The 19678-nt window shown below is 39.1% G+C and overlaps 2 protein-coding genes across 4 annotated transcripts in view; one reads left to right on the top strand and one right to left on the bottom strand.

Annotated features, from left to right (window-relative positions):
- The window catches only part of LOC117407108 (large ribosomal subunit protein eL31), a 7537-nt gene extending 3399 nt beyond the window's left edge, over window positions 1-4138 (top strand). For both annotated transcript variants that reach the window (XM_034011744.3, XM_034011743.3), the window contains exons 4-5: window positions 3135-3247; window positions 4064-4138. In XM_034011744.3, the coding sequence (XP_033867635.1) occupies window positions 3135-3247; window positions 4064-4095 (145 nt within the window). In that variant the 3' untranslated portion in view covers window positions 4096-4138. The remainder of the gene's footprint in view (window positions 1-3134; window positions 3248-4063) is intronic.
- A 7385-nt stretch (window positions 4139-11523) lies between these two features.
- The window catches only part of LOC117407242 (TBC1 domain family member 8-like), a 76668-nt gene continuing 68513 nt past the window's right edge, over window positions 11524-19678 (bottom strand). Inside the window, exons 16-20 of one of the 2 annotated variants that reach the window (XM_034011992.3) lie at window positions 17044-17284; window positions 16566-16631; window positions 14262-14351; window positions 13070-13170; window positions 11524-12409 (exon numbers count right to left, since the gene is read on the bottom strand). In XM_034011992.3, coding sequence (XP_033867883.3) covers window positions 11969-12409; window positions 13070-13170; window positions 14262-14351; window positions 16566-16631; window positions 17044-17284 — 939 coding nt within the window. In that variant the 3' untranslated portion in view covers window positions 11524-11968. Of the gene's footprint in view, window positions 12410-13069; window positions 13171-14261; window positions 14352-15062; window positions 15140-16565; window positions 16632-17043; window positions 17285-19678 lie in introns of those variants that run through there. The other variant, XM_059028794.1, reaches the window with a different exon arrangement.

Genomic DNA, 19678 nt, shown 5'->3' with positions numbered 1-19678 from the left:
ACATCAGCAATAATGAGTAGACGTTTTGGACACACAGACAAGGTTGTTACCTCAACAATGGGAGTTGGGAAAACGAGTTCTGTTTTGTTACATTTCTGTTTTAATGTCAATAGATAAAAATGTTGAGGACAGGACTACGTTTTACAAATATTACAGCCCAACTTAATTTTTTGATCGTAAAAGATCAACAAAACAAGATCACGATGAAGAGAAAGGAAAGTATGCTAACTATCTTATCAGTTTTGCAAGTTACAGAACAATGTCTTGTTTAAGGGTGGAAATATAAAGCAGGCAAGTGGCACATAATGGGAACTTCTTAATGATTTTGGATTATAAAATATGTAGTCCAAGGGATGCTTTTCTATTCTGTGTTGTGTATTTGAAACAAATATCAATAAAATACTTCTAAATGGATATCAGATTTGATTGCGTCACCGATCAGTTATACAGATCCATTTGTTTAGTTACAGATACAGTTAAATTAATTGAAGTAATAGTATTTGATCAAAAGAAAACTATTACAACTATACACAGAAATTGCCAATAACGTTGGAGCAGCAAATCAATTCTATCTAGTTAAATTGCATTTAATGTACAGTACTGCTTGTAAAGTACACTATCTTATGAAGAAAATGATGAGCTGTTGCAAGGAGTGGACAGTTTGCACACGCTGGGGAATTAGAAGGAGAGATCTGTAGGGTAATGCTCTGAATAAATACAGTATAAGAATTTGCAAATTGGTTAAATCTAAAATACCTGATGATTCATGCCTCAGTTTTAATGCAGACTGAACTGAGCCCTGTCTGTTCCCATCCTACTCACTACTGCATATGCGTCAATGATCTAAAATGTAATCCGTGTATGCATCTGAATTTATCGGAATTGTAATTGGATTATCTATTCCAAGTCCTGTCAACACAGAATTGTCATTTTCAGAAAACTGAATTGGGGAAACTGGCTCAAGTAACTTTTGATTGACATTGCTGCTTTATTTTTGTATTCTTTAAGTAAATCATTCATTATCATGTAGTGCTGGGACAAATATCCAAATATTCAAACAAATATTTCTTGACATGTGTTCAGATACAAAAATCAGATGTTCATATTCGCTAGAATTGACAAAAATACCTTGCACTTATTTACCGCATCACCAGAACTTGAGACAGTTTAAAAAATGGCAAATGAAAAAGAGCTCCTGTGATGTGAGATTTGATATATAAAAAAAAATGTGAACCAAAAGAGTGAGTTTTTTTTCCCCTTTTCCCCTTCATTTTACAACGGCATTTCCAAGCTTTTTATTTGAAGTGTTTAAAGTTAAATTTCAGTTTGTTTGCTTGTTCAGCTACAAAAAGGAACATGTAAACCTCATGTTACTAGAAAACGGGTCTATGGTCACTGTTTACTGTGAAGAAATGTTAAAAAATAAATAAAATGCGGTGTCAACTTCATGTACTGTTTATTTTTGGGACTAAACAAAACAACGTTTAACTTGAACTGCTATGCCCCCCCTGCTCCTGCTGCTGTCTGCCTGCGTTCTGAGCAATGTAATGGCTTTTTGAAAACAAGTGAATATCTGAACGAATATTTAAATTGAGTGAATATCCGAACATGAAAATCCTGTGTTCGTCCCAACACTATTATCATGTGTAGTTTGCCTGCCATCATCTTTACATGGTTGTGAAGTCAAGAATTGAACTTACTGGTGGCTATCTTTGACCCACATGATATCTACTGGCAGTTTAGTATTTGTATAATTCTGTACATGGGTTAGAAGCTTCCTCATAGCCAGTATTACTGTTAGGGATGCAAGTCAGTTGTGATTGGTTCATTTAATTTATCAATTCTTTCAGCTGTTTTTGACATCCAATTGGTTTTTGGTAAAACTGAAAAAATAAACTGCATTTAACTCACCTGTACAAAGAATACACAAATGTATAAATATACATTAAACGTTAACTTATTTTCCTGGTACCCCCATTGTCACCACAATTGGTTGTAAGTGGCAAATCACATCCGAGTAGAACTGCAGCTTATGTGATACAAAGTGTATACATATGACTCTATGGATAGGGCCCTTACACTTGAATTCAATCAATATGTGATGTAATGCAGCAACATAGTAATCGGACAAATCAAACTAATTTCAGTACATAAATGAAGCTACCTTAATAAAAATACTCGCAGAAGCATTTAATTTAAAGCAGCTTCCAGATTGTCCACAGCATCCGTTATGCTTGTTTTGCAGCTCTGCCCAGTTCACTGCTTATTCTAGTTTCATAAGTATTTGGGATCTTTAAATAATATTTGTTTCTTTCAAAACTTTTGCATTTGGCTGTTTGTCAATTTAGTATCATTATATTTTTCAGTAGGTAATTTAACAGAAGTGACAATTTTATTTATTGCATTTTTTATTTTTTTTAAGCAAAAGTTTCATGTTACACGAGTTGAGTGTTTGCGTATGCCTGCTAATACTAGTACCAGCACCTTTTATCAAAAAACGAAGTCGCGGTTATCCCTACTGAGGTCTGTCGGAATCAATTAGGAAAGTATTTTTATAACTTCTGGTTTGTTACCATATTAAAGTTAAGGGCTGTTAATATGAACCGTCTATATGCAGGAAAGTGTGTGATGAGCGTCTGGAAACGCCGCCAGCTTTGTGCTGAAACTGCAAATGCTTTTTCATTGTACAAACAAATTGGTGTTGGTTTGGTTTTCTCTTTTTGGCAGTATTGTTCGGTTTGGAATTTTATGCAAGTTTTGGTTTGAGGAAAATACCCATTGCATCCCTAATTGCTGTGTGTGGATTGAATAATGTAAGTTTCCTCTAACACCAGGTAGCTCAGATAAGCTCATTATTTAAAGACTGGTTGTGTTGCTGCCTGAATGACTTCATCTCAATTTGTGCCCTCTGTCTTTGTTTCTTGGAGCCTCTTTTTACATTAACCATCTTCAAATAGTAAATGTTTTTGGAGGTGGGGGTAGGTATTGTCATCTCCCACATACTGGCTGATGTCTGCAGTGTCCATGTATCAATTCAAATACTGCAGTTCAGCGCAGAACAATGTTAATAAGATGTATTTTTCCTATGACTATTGCACACATGGTATTCATGTTTGGGTTTTCTCATCTTTTAGGAACGTTCCATACCGGGTTCGTGTGCGTTTGTCCAGGAAGCGTAATGAGGACGAAGACTCTCCCAACAAACTGTACACCCTGGTTACATACGTTCCTGTTACCACATACAAAGGTGAGCTTTATAGTCTTCAGAGCAGTAAAATGGAGAGTACAAGCAGCTATCTGCATTTGATGGCGCTTGCACTAAACATTAATCATTTTGCTATATTTTGTTAACCCTTTGCAGTCCATTTATTAATTGCGCGTCAGGCACGCCAGGTCTAATTAATTTTCACATGTGCAGTTAATTTTATATGTGCTGTTTAAAAGTATTTTTTTTCACAGTCAAACGGGTTTAAATGGCCCTGCATATCAACAAAGCACTCACTAGGCATCTCCAGCCCCGCCCCACCCTTTCATTTGCTATAGCGTTCACCTATGTAAGAAATAAATAATAATAATAATAATAGTCGTACATACCGATCGATCATCTCCGGATCACTCGTTTTATCACCAAACTCCTCAATAATGCGATCCAAGTCATTATTTTATTACTATAACATCTGAAAAAAGCTGTGCAAATGTCCATGATAGTCTCTGTGCGCTGACGCACTCAGCCAGCTTGATAACTATGACCGCCCCGTTATCTGATACCTGATACCATGTATGACTATTCATGAGATACACCTTTTTTTTTTTTTTTTTTTTCGACTTGTCTCGGCTCCTGTCGCTACCACTCGGCAATTGAATGGTTTTCTCGGCTTTTTCCAGAGAAAAAACGACTAAACACCCGTTTTTTGCGTTGCTATAATGATGTCGGACCCAGTCTGACAAAGGACCTGTGAGGAATAATTGCAGTGTCGGACCCAGTCCGACAATGGACCGCAAAGGGTTAAACTTGCACGTTCTGTTTTAAAATGTTTAATGTCAATTCTGTGTTCTCTTGCAGGTCTGCAGACGGTCAACGTTGATGAGAACTAAATTCTGTTGAATCGAAAGAAAAAAATAAAATGTATAAAACAAACTGTCTCCTGTGATCATTAAGAACCCAAGTGAGGTAAAATTGCCTCCACTGTTTAAATCAGCAGTATGAGATGCAGACTTCATATTTAATGAAAAGGTTAATATTTACTGGATATGACTATCACATTGTTCACCCATGTCAATAATACAGTTAATCTCATTTGTTTTACTTCATGTTTACAAACATTTAGATTACAAGGCTGTTACATTGTGCCCCTGGAGAGCTTTTTGTTTTACTCTGGCTAGCTGAAAGGTAAAGTCCATTATATTAAGGGTTTTAAACCAGTTGTATTTTGATGTAAAGACTTAACTCGACAAGATATGCAACATTGTAAATTCAGCCAAGCAGACTACATTTAAAAGTATGTAATATGTTTTTCCATTAACACACAGTTAAATGAATGGTATGTATTAAATATATACAAATAATAAAATGACTCATGTATGTTAGGTGAGTACTATAACTAAAAAAAAAAAAAAATCCGCAACAAGAAACTACTGTCTGAAGGCATATATATATTACTATCCCTGCATAGACAATTTTTACCTGTTCAAAAATATCTCTGTTTACTAGCATGACAAATTAAACAATGTATGGGCAACAATATATTATTACACAATAGTACGTCTGGAATTGGTTTGCCCAAAACCGAGAGACATTGTGTGATGATAATATTTTCTGACCCATTTGTTATTTTAGATATTCTGTTTTTTAAAGCACACAAGTGACTAACATTTAAAAACAACCTGCCGTCACTCACCTCTCGCTACAACGGAGAAGAAATAATACATTCAAGATAAAGTTGTCGTTCAAAGTTCCCCGTTTCTTTTTACTGACGAGATGAAATTCGAAAGGTGTTTGTCCAAGTATTTTTCAGGTGTCTGGTGAAGTTATCTTGTTTCTCCCATTGAATACAAATATGACTTTGTGAGGTTTATATTAGCAAGTCTTTATTTTATTTTCAAATTCTTGTTCATTTAAAAACATCCTTATTTCTTCTGTTACTGTTTTGAACATCATTTATATGTAAACTCAGCTTTTGCATTTCTTTCGTTTGCCCATTGTTCAAATAAACTTACAATTTATTGAAAAACTGATTGCTGGCAATGATAGGTTAGCCAAACGATCAGTTACTTAACATTCCTGGTTCACATGCCTTTGATTTTTGTAATTGTATTTTTTTAATACCACTTTTATGTTCTACATCGAAAACTTCAACCAGTCTGTGCAAAACCTGTTCGACGTCTGCGTGAGCTCAGCCGGAAAAGACGCAGATTCTGAGAGGTGCTGCGCTGGAGCAGCTGTGGCAGCAAAACAACAGAGGAGCGCTGACAGATAGGGGTGTAGGCAAGGATATGATGTCATTGGGAAACATAGTCGGGGTGTGAATGACAGAAAAATCACTGTTGTTTTTCCACTAATGACTTACCCCAGTTTTAAGCTGATGCTCCAGCGGCATGCTGAACTGTATTCAATCACAAAATGTTTAGTATGTCCCCATTAAGCACATGAGTAGAGTGATGTCTGAAACAATTTGCACCTTCCTTTGCTGCTCCGAGCGCCTCTGGTACGCCTTGGTTTCATACAGCGCTCCAGCAGCGAACTAACAGTTAATGCTAATGATAGAATAAATCAGACCATTTTTCTTTAAAAGATTCCGAAAAAGAAATAGCCGTAGATATGGTACTGTAATGTCATGTCATATTGCTTCCATTGTGTGTGTCTCTGCGTGTGCGGATGTGCGTCTCAGACTCGAATTGAATCAGAAGAATGCATGTCTTTTTTTTGTAAGATAAAAAATACTATGGGCATAACTGACTGATGATATGCATCCTTAATTAAGTCTCCGAATCTGTTCAGGAGACTTCTGTCAGAGCTTTCACACCTGCCTTGAGGGCAATATCAGAAGCTCTTATTATTATTATTTTTATTATTATTATTATTATTTATTTCTTAGCTGACGCCCTTATCCAGGGCGACTTACAGTTGTAAACAAAAAATACATTTCAAGAATCACAGTACAAGTATTAATGGAATTAAGAGCAAGATAAAATACAATGACTTCAGTTCTAGTAAGTACAAGTATATTACAAAATACGAATCAATATCAGAGCAGATAACGGTGTCAGTGATAATTACATCAGGATATAATTAAATACAAAATACTACAGATTAATAACACTTGTGACAGATTACAGTACTCAAGTACAGGATTAAATGCAGTAAAATAGGGAGCAGATAAGAGTGAGTAAAGCGCATTTAAGGAAGAGTGATAAAGTGTCCAGAAGAAAAGAGGAGTTCTACAGGTGCTGTCTGAAGAGGTGAGTCTTGAGGAGGCGCTGGAAGCTGGTCAGGGACTGGGCAGTCCTGACATCTGTAGGAAGGTCATTCCACCACTGCGGGGCGAGGGTGGAGAAGGAGCGGGCTCTGGAGGCAGGGACGCGTAGAGGAGGTACAGCCAGTCTTCTAGTGCAGGAGGAGCGGAGAGGTCGAGTGGGGGTGTAGGGAGAGAAGAGGGTCTGGAGGTAGCTGGGTGCAGTCTGGTCAAGGCATCTGTAGGCGAGTACAAGAATCTTGAACTGGATGCGAGCGGTGATCGGGAGCCAGTGGAGCAAGCGGAGCAGTGGAGTTGCGTGGGAGAAGCAAGGCAGAGAGAACACCAGGCGGGCAGCAGAGTTCTGGATGAGCTGGAGCGGACGGGTGGCGGATGCAGGGAGGCCAGCCAGGAGGAAGTTGCAGTAGTCTAGGCAGGAGAGTACCAGGGCCTGGACCAGGAGCTGGGTGGCGTAGTTGGTGAGGAAGGGTCAGATTCTTCATATGTTGCTCAGGAAGAATTGGCAAGTGCGTGCCAGAGTGGAGATGTGCTGGGAATAAGAGAGGCAGGGTTCTTCTTCTTCTTCTTCTTATTTGTTTATTTAGCAGACGCCAAGGTGACTTACAGAGACTAGGGTGTGTGAACTATGCATCAGCTGCAGAATCACTTACAATTACATCTCACCTGAAAGACGGAGCACAAGGAGGTTAAGTGACTTGCTCAGGGTCACACAATGAGTCAGTGGCTGAGGTGGGATTTGAAACGGGGACCTCCTGGTTACAAGCCCTTTTCTTTAACCACTGGACCACACAGCCACTCTCCCTCTTCTTAGCTGAGGAGGAGGGAGAGAGTGTGGTAGATTCCAGAGGAATGGAGATAGAGAGATCAGAGGAGGGGGAGGAGGAGGAGGGAAAGAAAAGGAGGTCAGATTTAGAGAGGTTGAGTTTGAGGTGATGCGAGTGCATCCAGGAGGAGATAGCAGACAGAGATAGAGATACGGGAGGGGATGGTGGAGTCAGTGGGGGGGAAGGAGAGGAAAATCTGAGCATCATCAGCATAGAAATGGTATGAGAAACCATAGGATGCAATGAGGGGGCCCAGGGAGCGGGTGTAGAGAGAGAACAGGAGAGGACCCAAGACTGACCTTTGGGGGACTCCTGTTAAGAGAGGGCAAGGTGTGGAGGTTGCTCCACGCCAGGTTACCTGGTAAGTGCAGTTGGAGAGGTAGGAGGAGAACCAGGCCAGAGCGGTGCCAGAGATTCCCAGGTCAGCGAGAGAGGATAGTAGAATAGAGTGATCGACAGTGTCAAAGGTAGCAGAGAGAGAGGCAGCTCGGGCAGAGTTTAGTGAGTTAGTGACAGACAGGACAGCGGTTTCAGTGGAGTGAGCAGAGCGGAAGCCAGATTGGAAAGGGTCGAGTAGAGAGTGGTTGGACAAGAAAGCAGAGAGCTGGCGGTGTACTGCCCGCTCGAGGGTTTTGGAGAGGAAGGGTAGGAGAGAGACAGCTCTGGAGGGAGGTGGGGTCGAGGGTAGGTTTTTTGAGGAGGGGAGTGATAGAGGCTTGTTTGAAGGCAGAGGGAAAGAGACCAGAAAGGAGAGAGGTGTTGAGAAGGGAGGAGATGAAGGGAGGTAGAGCAGAAGCAGCAGCTTGAAAGAGGTGGGTGGGTGGGGAGGGGGTCTGATGATTTAGTCTACTAGATGCAAATATCAGGACATTGAAGTTACTGAAATAAGCACTTCCAAAACCCAACATTTGCCATTTCCTCTAGTTTAGATGGAAATGTATTGTATCTGAGCAAAAATACACAGTTGATTTTTTTTTTTTTTTTAAAGTGGATGGTTTATGTTGGAATGTTTTGCATGAGATTATAAAATGCCCATAGTGTTCCTTGAGAACCGGTTGGTCTTGTTGTGCGTGCAGTTACTGGTAAAAACACCAAGGGTGAAACCTCAATTCAAGCAATCCCTTTGTAACAGTTGATTGGAGCACTTCTCAATTAAGGAATATACCAAATTTAAGAGGAATATCCCCCTCTGACTCCAACATCTCCGCCAGTATCTCTACCTGTCTCTTGGCCATCTCCTCCTGGATGCACTCACATCATGTTAAACTCAACCTCTCCAAATCAGACCTCCTTTTCTTCCCCCTCTTTCTCCCCCACCGCTGATCTCTCTATCTCTATTCCTCTTGAATCCACCACCCTCTCTCCCTCCTCATCCACCAAGAACCTCGGTGTCACTCTCGAACCCTCCCTCCCACATCTCTTCTCTGGCACGCTCCTGTCGCTTCTTCCTCAGCATAAGAACATAAGAACATAAGAAAGTTTACAAACGAGAGGAGGCCATTCAGCCCATCTTGCTCGTTTGGTTGTTAGTAGCTTATTGATCCCAGAATCTCATCAAGCAGCTTCTTGAAGGATCCCAGGGTGTCAGCTTCAACAACATTACTGGGGAGTTGGTTCCAGACCCTCACAATTCTCTGTGTAAAAAAGTGCCGCCTATTTTCTGTTCTGAGTAAAAAAAGTGCCGCTTATTTTCTGTTCTGAACATATGCAGAATTTGCCCCTTCCTCACCGACTACTCCACACAGCTCCTAGTTCAGGCCCTGGTACTGCCCCGCCTTGACTACCGCAACTCCCTCCTGGCCGGCCTCTCTGCATCTGCTATGTGTCCATTCCAATTCATCCAAAACTCTGCTGCCCGCCTGGTCTTTTCCCTTCCTTGTTTCTCCCATCCTACACTGCTATTCTGCTCCCTGTCGCTGCTTGCATCCAATTCAAAACTCTTGTACTCGCCTATCGCTGCCTCGACCTTTCTGCTGTCTCTTATCTCCAGACTATCATTTCCCCCTCTCTCGCCCCCTCCGCTGCTCCACCACCGGCAGATTAGCTGTACCCCCACTCCGCTCCCCCACTTCCAAAGCCCGCTCCTTTTCCACCCTTGCCCCTCAGTGGTGGAACAACTTACCCACGGATATCAGGACTGCTCAGTCCCTGACTACCTTCCAGCGCCTCCTCAAGACACACCTGTTCAGACAGCATCTGTAAACCTCACAACTCCGGACTATACTGGACTAGATGGCACCCAATTGTACCAGTACTTGCACTGAACTGCTCCATATTTTGCTGTATTCTACTACTGCTCTTAATTATAACTATTTTCTGTACCTTGTACTTGATTTTACTCTTAAAGGTATAAGTATTCAAGCTTTTTGTAATTGTTCTTATTTGAAATCTTTGTTATCCATTTATCATACTTACTATGTGCTCTTAATGAAATTTACTCTTATAAGCAAATATCTTTAATATTATAACTACTCTTCTTCGAATTCGCTCTTATATGTAAATATTTACTGTATTCTTTATTTTGCTCATTTGAATTTTATCTTTTTTTCTATTGATTTTACTGTACTTTGTAACTGCTCTTATCTGTATGGTGATACTTTGTAACAACTGTAAGTCACACAGGATAAGGGTGTCCGCTAAGAAATAATAATAATAATAATGTACAACATGTTTTCAATCAAATATTATCCGTCAATCACTATGTAATCAAGTACCACAAAACCCACTACTTCTGCAATAAGGATCTCACACAATGCCTCCATGTTTGCTGTCTGCTTGACAGTCAACGTCCCAAAGCCGTTCACACTCAGGCTGCAAAATCTGTGACGTCATCCGCAGACCGTGAATGCAACCTAGCCAAGCGAAAAAGTATCACAAACTCAGCCACTGTCTTCACTTACAACAGACAGTGTTGTCTGTGTAACTGGGATTTCAAACAATGATGAACTCATGAGAAACAAACATTTTAACTGTTTGAACATAACAAAAGAGCAAAAAACAAATCCAATCAAAAATCAATTGAAATCTCATTATCAAACAAGCATCAGTTAAGAAGAAATGTCTTCAGTGGCATAAAGAACTCAGTGTTGAGTCGATATGAAAAGAATCTTGTGAAATGTGAAGCTTGTCAAGCCTTGAGTCATGATTACATCGGTTAATGCATCATACTGCGTCATTTAATGACAAGCTTTTTGTTTTTTATTTGACGCTCCCAAACACAGACTTATGAGGAAGACTTGATTCTGCTTTTTAACTCGATTCTCTTTTTGTAGATTTCTTTATTTAATATTAAATAATGTATACTGACCTAAGTATCAGAGCCGGCATAACCATATAGGCAGAACAGGCGGCCGCATAGGGCGGCAAAAACGGTACATAATTACATTTTATACTTCACATTTCTTTAGTCGTAAAATGTTCAACATCTTAGATCACTGTTTCTTGTTCTGCAAAACTTATTGCTGATGTTAGGGAACCATATCATGAGCAGTGGTGTAGTCTAAATCTGGAAGTACGGGAACGCTGTGGGGGCGGGGTGATCATACCGGTGAGAAATCTGGTCTCCCCTGGGAACAGGCTCGTAGTTGTTGAGTCCGTTGCTAAGCAAAGGATGCACTGAAGTTCCTTGCGTATTCAAATGGGGCGGGGCATTACTGGATTTCATTTAATTACCCTGACAATGATTCTTAAAAAAGGACGTTGCTAATACATGATAATCGAAACGTTTTACCGATGTTATATTTCTGAAATTCTCCGATGACTGTCCTGGAAATCGCTAGATTTGTAGCTAGTTGCTTTTGACAACAAATCTCGCTAAATCAGCCGTTAAAGTCACTAGATTCACAAAATTGGCAACACTGCTTGAAGGCGCAGAAAAAAATATTTGATTCCCACACGGCTTATTACTGCCTTGACACAAGTTAGAGATCGCTTCATCGGTGCCCCGGCACTGAGATTAGAGCGGTTGTGTGCCATTTAAGCATTTTCATAACACATCAGTAAAGATTCTTTAATTCTTTAATGTTAATTCTTAAGTCAAGCATTTACCTATAGAAAAAGTACAGAGTGAACAGGGAGGGCAGCAAGATCTCATTTGCCTAGGGCAGCAAAAATCCTTGTGCCAGCCCTGCTAAGTATTGAAGGGCTTTAAAAAGGCAAGGGAAATATTCCGATCTACATGTTTAATTGTTTACATGACCCAGATAAAAATAAATAATTCAGTACCATTAGTAAAAAGTGATTATTTTTATTGAAATAGCACATCAAACTGTCCACCGAACAATGTCAAAAAGCACAGTAGTCAATGTACACTTGACATTTAACAACTATTAAGATTGACAGACTTCATATTAGTAAACACTAATATACATGTTTTCAAGTTTCAATTACCAGCATTGAAACAAGTTTATTGGAAAGTGCTTGGAGGACGGAAATAAAAATCACATTAGAATTCTGTAAAACCACTGCAAAAAAAAAACAGTTTCCATTGTCAGGCAATATGAAACTTGCATAATTACAGGGTTTTATGTACATTTTTTAAATAAAAGGCAAAATTTAAAATTAATGGCACATACAGGTAATATTTCTGAGAACACAGAATGTCCCTGTGGTCTATCATAAAAGACATTGAAGAAAAATCACACACTCAAGTTCAAGTAGCCCACCTCTAGACTACTCAAACAACAATGGGGCTATTCTCTGATCATACTGGTTTAGTTTTGCACTTTCGATTTTGGTCTTCAAGTCCACTGGTTTCTCGAAGAAGTTAACCAGCGACTGCTCTGTGAGAAGAGAAGCCAAGATCTGCTCGAACGTCACAGTCCATTCTCCTTCAGTGAGTGTTGATGTTTGGGAGTTTTTCCTAGCCGTGTCTCTGGTGTCCATGAACACAGAGTCTTCCTCTGGCACTCTGGAGCACGCTGCTGCATCTCCGCCGTCATCGTTGCCAGAGGACTCCTCGGACGTGCTTCCCAGGCTGCGGATTCTCTGTCCCACTTCCCCAATCTGAAGCAGCAGCGTGGTCACCGTGGCGATAGCTTGGCACAGTTCATTTTCATTCGGGTCCTCGTGGAACATGCTGTACAACGTTTTACAGAACTGGATGAATTCTCTCTGCAAGACAATACGACAGTAAAGTAGCAGTGTTCAATAGACAAGGATGCAGCATTTCTAGTAATCTGTTTTTATTAATTTGCTTTTAGAATTACTAAGATACATTATGATTGAATTTTATAGGTAACACCCAATAATATCACTGCTGTTATGCCACCCTCCACTTAACAACACATTGAAATTTCATGAACTGAATATAATTAGGAGTCAAAGCTCTCAAATACCCTTACATTTACCCTTACCACTGATTTCCACAAGGTTGGAGAAAGAAGCATAAGATTTGCATTTAGTTTGATTACAATGTGTTGTACATGTAGTGCAATAAGACTATATTGAAATACATTTATTAATGAACACTGTTGTGTTGTACATTGTACTATATTTGAGTTCCAAAGCTGTGTATTTTGTTATTTTATTTGTGAACTAATAAAGCCTATACATTTCAACATGTTATGTTCTAATGTATGTATACTTGAAGTGATATTAGAAGGGTTTGACTGGTATCACAAAATCTCTTCCTCTAGCTCCTGTTCCTTTACAATTTTCTTTGTCTGAGTAAAGTGTGACAAAGTAATTTCTGACTGACCACCTCTTCTGACATGGCTTACAAGATTTAGGTCTGTACAAGCCTGAAGACAATTCTACACTACTGTGATTTACCTGGTTCATGGTGGGCAATTCTTTCTCATTGTTCTTCTCTTTGTCTTTGGCGAGATCCTTCAGCATTTGTCTCAACTGCTCTTGGTAATCATTGGCCTCACCTTCAAATAAAAAAGGTTAATTATACTATGCAGATAAAATAGGAGATAAATGAGAGAGAGAGAGAGAGAGAGAGAGAGAGAGAGAGAGAGAGAGAATGAATTAAAAAACAGCTAATAGTTCGATATCCAAGGAGAATAAGGATCCAACAAGATACTCATCAATCACTAGAAATACTTAATGAAGATGAAAAATCATTGATAAACTGAAAACTCAATTTTAATAATTAGCTGCAACATTTCACCTTCTTCAGTTAGCATGGTAGAAATAGCTGGTAGACTGATGTTAAAGTTCTGAAGTGGAGTTCAAATCTGTGTTTTAATTCAACTCTTACTAACAATTTACGAAGATCAGCAGGTGATATATTTTTGTCAACCTCTGAATCTCCGTAAATTGTTAGTAAGAGCTGCATCTCACCACTGTACCTCAAACAGATGCACTACTTTTTTTTTTTTTTAATACCGTGTTCATAATGAAACCATATATCTGTATTTTCTTCCTCAATAATAAGAATGAGACATTTAGATTGTCTGTCAGCACTTCAGATTGGTTGACGTCTTTAGTGTGAAAGCAACTTGATGGCGTCAAAATACGCCGGACATGGGAGTTTTAAAGTGGCACACTTTGTGTGAAAAGACCTTTACTTCATAACAGAGTACCACCTGTAAATCTATGTTACACAAAGCAAACACCATTACTGCAAAAACAGTATGTGGGTAAAAACACGAATTACCTGCTTACTCATTTAAGAAACCATAAGTCTGCCACAATTACCAAGAAGCTGGATCAACCTGTTGCAAAGCACTTCAGCTCTCAAAACCCTAGCCTTGCTGATATGATTTTCAGTAGAAAAAGTGTACAATCCTAACATGTTAAAAAAGAGAAAACTTCTGGATTCACAGATGTAAGACCTTATTTCCCCATTCGCTGAACCTGGAAGACAATGCATCCTTTAGGATAGGAACTCCATCTCATTTGCTGCATTGAGTTATCTTTCCTAGACCTCTGCACAGACATGCAGTGTTGGAAATGTCAGATGATTGTTGCAGGGGTTATTTGTACGATACACATGGGGTGAAGTACCGATACTTGCCATTGGAGGGAGCTACACACAAAGGCCTCGTAGTTGACAACAAGGGTGTCTTTAGGGGTGATTGTTCCTCTCCATCATTTTCGGTAAGAGCTTTAAAAAAATGAAAAAATAAAATATGTATATGTATGTTTTTTGTTTAACATAAATTATGCCTTTCTTGGAAACTGTTGATATACATGATATACTTGGAAAATGACCCAAACGTTCATGGTATATTTCATGCATAAGGGTGTATAAGGGTGACATCAGTGATGTGGTTCCTGGGACACAACAGATAGCTTATTATAATAATTAATAAGTCACAAAATATCAAGGACAGTATCTATTCTCAATAAAGTGCCTAGCCTGAGTGCACCTGGTTTATGAATACAGTGTCAGTTTTAAACTGGACTTGATGAATGGTCACATACATGTTATTATAGTACCCACCACTTACACCATACAGGGTTATTTCAGGCAGCCGTTTATATCGGGACAAATAGCGTTTGCCATTCCCATCTCCATTGATTTCAATAACAAAGTCATAGTTTATACCGTGTTAAGCACTCTGTATATATATTTCGGGCAGTCAGCTGTTTGGATCTCGTTATGTGCCATTAACATAGATTTAAATAACAAATGCACTGCTTATACTGTAGTAATTGCGCTTATTAATCCACAAATCAGCTGTTTTCACCTTGTTACCTTGCCATTCACATAGATTTCAATACAAAAGGCAGCACTTTACTGTAGTAAAAGCTTGACAGATCAACCAATCAGATGTTTGCACCTCGTTACTGAGCGAGTACCTCTGTACTGTACCTTGGTTATTTAATCCCTGTACAAAGTGTCGGGTTTAGAGTTTGAAAAAACAGCACTGACTGCAACAGCAAGCATGGCTGGAAAGAGAAAAGCGACGCGTATCAGCACAAAATTCAATGCAAATAAAATGTCTCTGTTAGATACTGTGCGTTTGCTAAACCATGCTTGGAACTCTGTCAGTCAGCAAACAACGCAGCGTTGCTTCAAATAAAGCTGGGGTTTCTGTAGTTGAGGAGGAGAATGCTGACGAAAATAGAACCGAAACTGAAACTCAGAGAATACCAGAGGGGATGTCAGAGGAAGAATTCTCAGTTGTGTCACCTTAGCGACCAGACGCTCTGCCTGAAACAGACACCGATGAGGTAAGTGTGCGTGCTGTGCTTGTAACACTGCTAATATGGAGCAGCATCCGGATACAGAGCCAAACTGGGATTTTTTAGAAAACTCTGACAAGGTTTGCCGCCCATACTTGCAAAAAAAGATCATCCAGATGCGTACCACAGAGTTCTTCGCTGGAAACAATGTGCAGTAATGTAGCCTGCCTGTTCTGTACATTTCTGCACTTGCATTACTTTTTTGCACTTACTTTTTATTACATTCATAGTTTTTTTTTATTAGTGTAATGAGTGTCTTAATACACGCTGGTTTGTTTTGATTACTGTACTGGTGATTGGGAGACATTTTGAATGTCAGGTTATTGTGTGGGAGTTTATACCGTCCATCGCTTACTGCGGGCTAATCATGTTAACACAAACGCGCCCGTTCTAAGCTGTGGCGACTGTATATAAAACACACACACACACACACACACACACACACTCACATGTATATATACATTATATATATATATATATATATATATATATATATATATATATATATATATATATATATATAGTGCGCAGAGAAATGTGGAATGTAATTAATTATTATTTGTGGTGTTTAATTTAATTGATATCACCTGCCTGTAAAAACCTAACTCACACATGGAGTACTAACTGAACTGTTTTCAATCCCAAACTAAAATCGGATGGCTAAGCTGTTTACCGATTCACAAAATCAATTTTGAACACACACATAAAAAAGGTTTCCACACCTACCTTTTTAAAGGTCTCTTCACCATGACAGCCTCTCTCTTCAGACCGGAGACTGCCCTCAACAAACATTTTGTTTCTTCTTTAACATTAGTTTTATATATATATAAAACAAATATTAATTGCATATGAAGGGTTCATTAGCAATATCACCTTGCAAGTCAAAATGTGAAATAACACCTTGGGAATTGGGAATGGAACTCCATGTGTGTATTCCACTAAACAATGCTGCTGGTATGTAACATTGTCAATGGTAATGTAAAAAGAAGGATTTCGCTTTTTCCACTAGATGGCGCATTTCATCTTAAAATACAGCCGATCAGGTTGACCAATAGCTGCTGTTGTGTAAGCGTCGACAGGCTGGGAGTGTGAAGACCCTTTACTGTAAACATCTCAACAGATGTCTTACCAGGGGGGATATGCAGCCTGTATAGCAGTCGGATTTTTTCATTCAGCTCTTCACAGTACATTGTATCTGTAAAAAATAAATGTGGTAAAGAGATTTATTTATGTTATTCATTTTTATGAAACTCAATTAATTAATTAAAAAAATTTAAAAAAAAACTGCTGTAAAATGTTATAATAATTGTAAGGCACAATCTGAGGCTGTCTCTGAGAAGGTTTCTGTAAAGCTGTCAATACAAGTTGCCCACTTGCTTAAAATAATGCTAAAGAACAGTTGTACCGAATTGTTTGGTTTTGTTAAACACATTTTTAAGGGTCTGTCACTCAGGAACCTCAAAATTTGGCAGAATTAGATAACTTCCACGTACCAACATACAAGCCAAGATTATAAGGTGGATCAAGTGGGAGTCATGAGTTGAACTGACATGGATTTGACATGGATTCTCTCACACAATGTTAACAAACAAAAAAGGGGACTGTACCCAGACAAACTGCAAACTCTTTGAAGTTGATGAGTGAGTCCATGTTCTCGTCCAGCAGGCGGAAAGCCCTGTGCGCCACAGTGTTCGTGTGGACCCCACACATCCATGGTGACAGCAGGTTGTACAGGCTCTTGAACTGTGGCCGGTCTATCCTGTACTGGTCCACATACTGCAGACTGGGCTCGTGGTACTGCAGCACCGGCACATTCTCACCCCAGTAACAGTTTATAAAATGCTCTCTCTGAAAACAAGCAAACCAACCAGTTGTTTAAAAAGACGCAATGTACAGTTCTCCCTCATTACGTCACAATTCCATAAATCACGAAGTCGGTTCATTCATGGTTACACTATATTGACAGTAAATTGTACATGTTCTGTGCCCTTTCTCTAACTCACTGTTTTTAATATAATTTGCAGAAATACCAAAGTAGCACGGTATTGCAATCAATCTTTTAAAGCAAATACTGTTAACTGTTAACTATTAACTGATATTCATTTCATATATATATATATATATATATATATATATATATATATATATATATATACACAGTACTGTGCAAAAGTTTTAGGCAGGTGTGAAAAAATGCTGTAAAGTAAGAATGCTTTCAAAAATAGACATGTTAATAGATTATATTTATCAATTAACTAAATGCAAAGTGAGTGAACAGAAGAAAAATCTAAATCAAATCCATATTTGGTGTGACCACCCTTTGCCTTCAAAACAGCATCAATTCTTCTAGGTACACTTGCACAAAGTCAGGGATTTTGTAGGCATATAGTCAGGTGTATGATTAAACAATTATACCAAACAGGTGCTAATGATCATCAATTCAATATGTAGGTTGAAACACAATCATTAACTGAAACAGAAACAGCTGTGTAGGAGGAATAAAACTGGGTGAGGAACAGCCAAACTCAGCTAAAAAGGTGAGTTTGCGGAAGACAGTTTACTGTCAAAAGTCATACACCATGGCAAGACTGAGCACAGCAACAAGACACAAGGTAGTTATACTGCATCAGCAAGGTCTCTCCCAGGCAGAAATTTCAAGGCAGACAGGGGTTTCCAGATGTGCTGTCCAAGCTCTTTTGAAGAAGCAAAAAGAAACGGGCAACGTTGAGGACCGTAGACGCAGTGGTCGGCCAAGGAAACTTACTGCAGCAGATGAAAGACACAGCATGCTTATTTCCCTTCGCAATTGGAAGATGTCCAGCAGTGCCATCAGCTCAGAATTGGCAGAAAACAGTGGGACCCTGGTACACCCATCTACTGTCCGGAGAAGTCTGGTCAGAAGTGGCCTTCATGGAAGACTTGCGGCCAAAAAGCCATACCTCCGACGTGAAAACAAGGCCAAGCGACTCAACTATGCACGAAAACACAGGAACTGGGGTGCAGAAAAATGGCAGCAGGTGCTCTGGACTGATGAGTCCAAATTTGAAATATTTGGCTGTAGCAGAAGGCAGTTTGTTCGCTGAAGGGCTGGAGAGCGGTACACGAATGAGTGTCTGCAGGCAACAGTGAAGCATGGTGGAGGTTCCTTGCAAGTTTGGGGCTGCATTTCTGCAAATGGAGTTGGGGATTTGGTCAGAATTAATGGTCTCCTCAATGCTGAGAAGTACAGGCAGATACTTATCCATCATGCAATACCATCAGGGAGGCATCTGATTGGCCCCAAATTTATTCTGCAGCATGACAACGACCCCAAACATACAGCGAAAGTCATTAAGAACTATCTTCAGCGTAAAGAAGAACAAGGAGTCCTGGAAGTGATGGTATGGCCCCCACAGAGCCCTGATCTCAACATCATCGAGTCTGTCTGGGATTACATGAAGAGAGAGAAGCAACTGAGGCTGCCTAAATCCACAGAAGAACTGTGGTTAGTTCTCCAAGATGTTTGTGCCAATCTACCTGACGAGTTCCTTCAAAAACTGTGTGCAAGTGTACTTAGAAGAATTGATGCTGTTTTGAAGGCAAAGGATGATTCTGTTCACTCACTTTGCATTTTGTTAATTGAAAAATATAAACTATTAACATGTCTATTTTTGGAAGCATTCTTACTTTACAGCATTTTTTCACACCTGCCTAAAACTTTTGCACAGTACTGTATATATATATATATATATATATATATATATATATATATATATATATATATATATATATATATATATATATATATATATATAATATTTATATAAATTATTTTAAAAAACACACACAACCAAACTTTATCTATTTAAAAAGGACATTGTCATTTTCTTTTTTTTCCCCCTATATGTAATAAAAGCGGCTGGAATAATTATTACCCTAAAATAATCATAGGTTTATCAATTCCCCTACCCTTACTTAAGTCCCTTAACTCTGGAACATCTATGAAATAGTACTGTATTCTATAGAGAGCCCCCCCCCCCCCCAACGCCAAGTTTCTCCACAGACATAATTTTTTTTATAGCATTTTTTAATAGCAAAAAGCAGCCGGCGGCGGCAGCTGTAACTGTAGAAAAATAAAGTGTAGCAAGGCAGTATTGGCGGGCTGTCAATCAAACCAGAAATTCACAATCAGAGCTAACATATTGCCTATCTGTAGGTGGGATGTAAAGCGACAGCTCTGACAATATATACACTGTATATATA

The sequence above is a fragment of the Acipenser ruthenus genome, chromosome 8, assembly GCF_902713425.1.
Source record: "Acipenser ruthenus chromosome 8, fAciRut3.2 maternal haplotype, whole genome shotgun sequence".
Classification (NCBI taxonomy): domain Eukaryota; kingdom Metazoa; phylum Chordata; class Actinopteri; order Acipenseriformes; family Acipenseridae; genus Acipenser; species Acipenser ruthenus.
Note: the sequence above shows the minus strand (reverse complement) of the source record. Positions and strands in the feature narration are given on the sequence as shown.